The 7,657-nt window shown below is 37.5% G+C and overlaps 1 protein-coding gene across 4 annotated transcripts in view; it reads left to right on the forward strand.

Moving 5' to 3' along the window:
- The window catches only part of LOC121377030 (potassium channel subfamily T member 2-like), a 101,304-nt gene that overhangs the window by 59,277 nt on the left and 34,370 nt on the right, over positions 1–7,657 (forward strand). For all 4 annotated transcript variants that reach the window (XR_005958574.1, XR_005958575.1, XM_041504871.1 and 1 more), the window contains exons 14-18: positions 230–338; positions 3,033–3,182; positions 3,505–3,704; positions 5,232–5,348; positions 7,494–7,657. The exon at positions 7,494–7,657 is cut by the window's right edge and continues 14 nt beyond it. Coding sequence is in view for 2 of the 4 variants with exons in the window: in XM_041504871.1 (XP_041360805.1) it covers positions 230–338; positions 3,033–3,182; positions 3,505–3,704; positions 5,232–5,348; positions 7,494–7,657 (740 nt within the window). In the remaining 2 variants the exon portion in view is untranslated. The remainder of the gene's footprint in view (positions 1–229; positions 339–3,032; positions 3,183–3,504; positions 3,705–5,231; positions 5,349–7,493) is intronic.

Below are 7,657 nucleotides of genomic sequence, written 5' to 3' on the forward strand. Positions count from 1 at the left end.
AAAAATGCATTTCGTGGTTTTACAAACATCAGGATTACCAGGATTACCAAAAAGCACTTCAGGTGAATGGAAATGTGTATTCTAAATAATAAAATGTAAGTAAAGTGCAATTTTATTTGTGAAAAAATGGGTTTAATAGCGAAAAACAACGCCGTAATGGTTAATAACTAGCCATAACTAGGGCGTGTCCCTTTAAAATGCAGTGATTATTGTTTTAAAATAATTTCAGAACATGTTGTGTGTGAAGATGAATTTAAATATGCTCTCTTGGCCAACAACTGTCTGTACCCGGGATTGTCAACACTCGTCATGTTGTTACTTCACACATCCAGGGGCAGGTGAGTCATGTTGTTACTTCACACATCCAGGGGCAGGTAACTCATGTTAATTCACACATCCAGGGGCAGGTAACTCGTGTTGTTACTTCACACTTCCAGGGGCAGGTAACTCATATTAATTCACACATCCAGGGGAAGGTAACTCATGCTGTCACTTCACACATCCAGGGGCAGGTAACTCATGTTACTTCACACATCCAGGGGCAAGTAACTTGTGTTGTTACTTCACACATTCAGGGGCAGGTAACTCATGTGGTTACTTCACACATCCAGGGGCAGGTAACTCATGCTGTTACTTCACACATCCATGGACAGGTAACTCATGTTGTTACTTCACACATCCAGGGTCGGGTAACTCATGTTGTTACTTCACACATCCATGAACAAATAACTCATGTTACTTCACACATCCAGGGACAGGTAACTCATGTTGTTACTTCACACATCCATGAACAAATAACTCATGTTACTTCACACATCCAGGGTCAGGTAACTCATGCTGTTACTTCACACATCCTGGAGCAGGTAACTAACATGTTGATACATCTAGGGGAAATTATTTTTTGTTAGCGGTAACTTGTATATTCATACATCCTAGGGCAGGTAACTTGTGTTGTTACTTCACACTTCCAGGGGCAGGTAACTCATGTTGTTACTTCACACATCCAGGGGCAGGTAACTTATGTTGCTATGTATCCAGTTCTTATGATGTTACTTCATACATCCAGAGGCAAGTAACTTATGATGTTACTTCATACATCCAGAGGCAAGTAACTTATGTTACTTCATACATCCAGAGTTAAGTAACTTATGATGTTACTTCATACATCCAGAGGCAAGTAACTTATGATGTTACTTCATACATCCAGAGTTAAGTAACTTATGATGTTACTTCATATATCCAGAGGCAAGTAACTTATGATGTTACTTCATACATCCAGAGGCAAGTAACTTATGATGTTACTTCATACATCCAGAGTTAAGTAACTTATGATGTTACTTCATACATCCAGAGGCAAGTAACTTATGATGTTACTTCATACATCCAGAGTTAAGTAACTTATGATGTTACTTCATACATCCAGAGGCAAGTAACTTATGATGTTACTTCACATCCAGAGTTCACACATCCAGAGGCATGATGTAATACATCCAGAGGCAAGTAACTTATGATGTTACTTCATACATCCAGAGTGAAGTAACTTATGATGTTACTTCATACATCCAGAGGCAAGTAACTTATGATGTTACTTCATACACAGAGTCCATCCAGAGGTACTTATGATGTAACTTATGATGTTACTTCATACATCCAGAGTTAAGTAACTTATGATGTTACTTCATACATCCAGAGGCAAGTAACTTATGTAACTCCATGATGTTACTTCATACATCCAGAGGCAAGTAACTTATGATGTTACTTCATACATCCAGAGTTAAGACTTATGATGTTACTTCATACATCCAGAGTTAAGTAACTTATGATGTTACATCATACATCCAGAGGTAAGTAACTTATGATGTTACTTCATACATCCAGAGTTAAGTAACTTATGATGTTACTTCATACATCCAGAGTGTAACTTATGATGTTACTTCATACATCCAGAAGTAACTTATGATGTTACAAGTAACTTATGATGTTACTTCATACATCCAGAGTTAAGTAACTTATGATGTTACTTCATACATCCAGAGGCAAGTAACTTATGATGTTACTTCATACATCCAGAGTTAAGTAACTTATGATGTTACTTCATACATCCAGAGTTAAGTAACTTATGATGTTACTTCATACATCCAGAGTTAAGTAACTTATGATGTTACTTCATACATCCAGAGGCAAGTAACTTATGATGTTACTTCATACATCCAGAGTTAAGTAACTTATGATGTTACTTCATACATTCAGAGTTAAGTAACTTATGATGTTACTTCATACATCCAGAGTTAAGTAACTTATGATGTTACTTCATACATCCAGAGGCAAGTAACTTATGATGTTACTTCATACATCCAGGTTAAGTAACTTAGATGTTACTTCATACTCCATGCTGATGTTACTTCATACATCCAGAGGCAAGTAGCTTATGATGTTACTTCATACATCCAGAGGCAAGTAGCTTATGATGTTACTTCATACATCCAGAGTTAAGTAACTTATGATGTTACTTCATACATCCAGAGTTAAGTAACTTATGATGTTACTTCATACATCCAGAGGCAAGTAACTTATGATGTTACTTCATACATCCAGAGTTAAGTAACTTATGATGTTACTTCATACATCCAGAGGCAAGTAACTTATGATGTTACTTCATACATCCAGAGGCAAGTAACTTATGATGTTACTTCATACATCCAGAGTTAAGCAACTTATGATGTTACTTCATACATCCAGAGGCAAGTAACTTATGATGTTACTTCATACATCCAGAGGCAAGTAACTTATGATGTTACTTCATACATCCAGAGGCAAGTAACTTATGATGTTACTTCATACATCCAGAGGCAAGTAACTTATGATGTTACTTCATACATCCAGAGGCAAGTAACTTATGATGTTACTTCATACATCCACAGTTAAGTAACTTGTGATGTTACTTCATACATCCAGAGGCAAGTAACTTATGATGTTACTTCATACATCCTGGGGAAGATAAGTTATGTTTTCACATTATGTTTGTTTTACAGAGAGGGTGAGATTGCTTTGGAACCATGGCAACAGGTTTACGGTCGTCACTCTGGTAACGAGATCTACCACATCCAGCTTGGCCGCAGCACATTTTTCCGACAGTACGACGGCAAATCCTTCACAACCGCATCGGCCAACGCCCACCAGAGGTGAACACTATGTTGATCATTGTTTGATAGCTTCTTTGCACATTTGTTTTTGTTTTGTGTGAAACAGCATTACTAGAGCACATTGATTTATTAATCATCTGCTGATTTTGACATATAGTCTTAGAGATGAAACTCGCTGCATTTTTAAAATTAGCAGCAAGGAATCTTTTATATGCACCATCAGGTTTGGGATTTCACTGTATGATATATATATATATATATATATATATACATAACTGTGATGTGTTTCAGTTTTGGGATTTCTCTGTATGATATATATATATATATATATATATATATATATAACTGTGTTGTGTTTTAGGTTTGGGATTTCCCTGGTTGCCGTTCTGGACATCACGCGAGCAGACCCACAGTTACAGCTGAATCCCGGCCCTGACTACATCCTGAAGAGCTCCGACTACTGCTTCTACATGGGAGTCACACGCGAGGAGTACTCCAAAGTTAGTGACCTTGCACAGAACCGAACCTTCATTCCGTCGGCTGCCAGAACTAGAAATATAGGTACAGTAAACGTTACGTACGCTCTCAACCAAACCTTCATTCCATCGGTTTCCAGAACTAGAAATATTGGTACAGTAAACATTGTTCCAGCTAGTGCATCACGACTGGCATATTAAAAACTGTGGTATGTGCTATCCTGTCTTGGGATGGTGCATATAAAAGATCCTTTGCTACTAATGGAAAACGAAAGGATTGACATCCAATGGCCGATGATTAATAAATCAATGTGCTCTAGTGGTGGTGTTAAACAGAACAAACAAACTTAAACAAACAGTAAATGCTATGTATGCTCGGAATCGAACTTTCATTACATCAACATCCAGAACTAGAGATATAGGTACAGTAAACGTTACGTATGTTCACAACCAAACTTTCATTCCATCAGCATCCAGAACTAGAAATATTGGTACAGTAAACGTTACGTATACTCAGAACCGAACTTTCACTCCATCAGCATCCAAAGCTAGAAATATTGGTACAGTAAATGTTACATACACTAAATGTACACTAGAAATATTACAGTATTCAAAATAAGCACTTGTCTGTTTGTCCTGACAAGTGAAAATCTTCTTGGACAAGCAAAATGTACCTCAATGCATGGTTGTCTAGTGAATAAGTAAAAACTTTCAATGTAGTTTCATTTGAGCAGTCAGAAATACGGTTCTTGTACTTAATTAAATAAAACAAAACATTTATTTGGACAAGTGAAAAAATATTAGTGGACAAGCACATTTTTAAATGTAGTTGTCTGCATGGACTAACAAAAAATTCTGCTTATTTCTATCACTGTATTGGTTCAGCTAGTAGGTTTATACACTAAGTGTACACTAAAAATGTTTTGAATTAATTGTTACATTACAGTAGAAAGTACCTAGACCATATGTGTGCTAGAAATATTAATATAGTAGAAAGTGTCTACAGGGGCGTAGCCAGACAATTTTTAGCATTTACGCATGCCGCTTTATTGGGGAAACTTAATTACAGAAAAAGGGAAGAGGATAGCCTTGACCTATTCCATTACGTGCGTAATGGGTGCTACACCTTTGTGTCTACTAAAGACTAAATTTATTCTAGAAATACATGTACCAAATTGCCCTAGTTCAAAATGTGCTGATCGATGTCACATTAAACAAATATTCCTTTCCTTTCTTGTCGACCAAGTATTGAAAATACCACGTTTGTCACCAAGAAGCTGTGGTTTAAAATGTGCTGAATTGTCATTAAACGAACATTCCTTTCCTCTTAGAGCTGATAGCAAATGAAGTCTAAGATTACATACATAATGTATAGTGAAAATATGAAAATATTAGTACCAAGAAGCTGTCATTTTAAATGTGCTGAATTGTCATTAAACAAACATTCCTTTCCTTTCCTCTTACATCTGATAGCAAATGTTCCTCTTACAGCTGATAGCAAATGAAGTCTAAGATTAGATGTATACTGGAAATATTGGTATCAAATAGCCATAGTTTAAAATGTGCTGAGGTGTCATTAAACAAACTTTCCTTTCCTTTCCTCTCCTCTCAGAGCTAATAGCAAATGAAATCCAGAAATGGCTACAGAGTGAAGATGATGTTGAAGATGAGAGTCTGTTTAGTACAATCACATCACAGCTGACTAAACAATGTCTACATGGTCCTGAACGTAAGTATGATCACATCACAGCTGACTAAACAGTGTTTACAGGATCCTGAAAGTAAGTAATTGCATCACAGCTGACTAAACAGTGTTAACAGTGTTCTGAACCTAAGTACAGTCACATCACAGCTGACTAAACAGTGTCTACAGGGTCCTAAACGTGAGTACAATAACATCACAGCTGACTAAACAGTGTTTACAGGGTTCTGAAAGTAAGTATGATCACATCATAGATGACTAAAAGTGTCTAGACTGTCCTGAATGTAAGTACAGACACATCACAGCTGACTAAACAGTGTCTACAGGGTCCTAAACGTGAGTACAATAACATCACAGCTGACTAAACAGTGTTTACAGGGTTCTGAAAGTAAGTATGATCACATCACAGATGACTAAAAGTGTCTAGACTGTCCTGAATGTAAATACAGACACATCACAGCTGACTAAACAGTGTCTACAGGATCCTGAAAGTAAGTAATTGCATCACAGCTGACTAAACAGTGTTTACAGTGTTCTGAACCTAAGTACAGTCACATCACAGCTGACTAAACAGTGCCTACAGGGTCCTAAACATAAGTAGTCACATCACAGCTGACTAAAGTGTCTACAGGGTCCTGAATGTCAGTAGTCACATCACAGCTGACTAAACAGTTACTACAGGGTTCTGGAAGTAAGTAATTGCATCACAGCTGACTAAACAGTGTTTACAGTGTTCTGAACCTGAATAATTACATCACAGCTGACTAAACATTGTCTACAGGGTCCTGAAAATAAGTACAATCACATCACAGCTGACTAAACAGTGTCTACAGGGTCCTGAACATCAGTATAGTCGCATCACAGCTGACTAAACTGAGTCTACAGGGTCCTGAACATAAGAAGTCACATCACGCCTGACTAAACTGAGTCTACAGGGTCCTGAACATAAGTAGTCACATCACAGCTGACTAAATAGTGTCTACAGTGTCCTGAACATAAGTAGTCACATCACAGCTGACTAAACAGTGTCTACAGTGTCCTGAACACAAGTAGTCACATCACAGCTGACTAAACAGTGTCTACATGGTCCTGAAAGTAAGTAGTCACATTACAGCTGACTAAACATTGTCTACAGTGTCGTGAATATAAGTAGTCACATCACAGCTGACTAAACAGTGTTTACAGGGTCCTGAATGTCAGTAGTCACATCACATCTATGATCATATCACAGCTGACTAAAGTGAAACCTGTCTAAGCTGGGCACCAATGGGACCAAGTAAAAAGTATGGTTTTAAGGGGTATCCAGTTAAGCGAGGTTCTGTTCTGTACTGGTATTTAAAAAGGGACGACAAGAAACATCCGGTTTACTGAGGGATTTTGTTTTGAGGGTTTTCACTGTATTTATGTCTGTAAAACAGTCACATGTTATTATTTTGACCTGTGTTGTCTTTGAGACCTGGGGCCTAATTCACTAAACTCTTGCAACTTTGCGATCTCGCAGTGCAATGCTAAAATACTTGCAAAGAGGATGCTTTGTTGTCTAGCAGAACCTAAGAGAGCTTGGTGAATTAGGCCCCAGGATATTTTGACAGGTAGAAATTGTCCCATGACTTAAAGTTTTACCAACAACTATAGTCAGACTTTCTCTATTGGTCACCTGTATTAAGCAGCCACCTGTGTTAAGAGGCCACATTTTCATTCTCCCATTAAATAATCTAATATAGTGTAAACTGACCTGTATTAAGCAGCCAACTCTATTTAGAGGCCATATTTTTATTTACCAAAATCATCAATGTAGTATAAACCGACCTGTATTAAGCAACCACCTGTGTTAAGAAGCCACTTTTTTATTCTCTTATTAAATCATCTAATATACATGTAGTATAAACTAAACCTGTATTAAGGAACTGCCTATGTTTAGAGGCCACATTTTTATTCTCCCAAATCATCTAATATAGTATAAACTAACCTGTATTAAGCAGCCACCTGTGTTAAGAGGCCATTTTTTAATACTCCCTTTGGTAGCTGCTTAACACAGCCGTGACTGTATTATAATTAGTCCTTTCTTGACCCACCCATATCTTGAGGTACATGTATTTGGTCTGGTCCCTTCAATGTCTATATAATGAAGTTTGACTGTACGGTACTCTGAATGAACAAATACCATTGTAGGAATTCCCCTGATAAATCTCGGTAACCACGGTGACGGCAATAACGTGGACTTGTTTCACCAGCACCAGTTGCTCCGACAGATGAGTGACCCCGAGGAGTCTGTGGAGTATGTGACCTCGGAGAACATCAATGCATCAAACAAAGTCTCACAGATCTTCCCAGAG

The sequence above is a fragment of the Gigantopelta aegis genome, chromosome 7, assembly GCF_016097555.1.
Source record: "Gigantopelta aegis isolate Gae_Host chromosome 7, Gae_host_genome, whole genome shotgun sequence".
Lineage (NCBI taxonomy): Eukaryota > Metazoa > Mollusca > Gastropoda > Neomphalida > Peltospiridae > Gigantopelta > Gigantopelta aegis.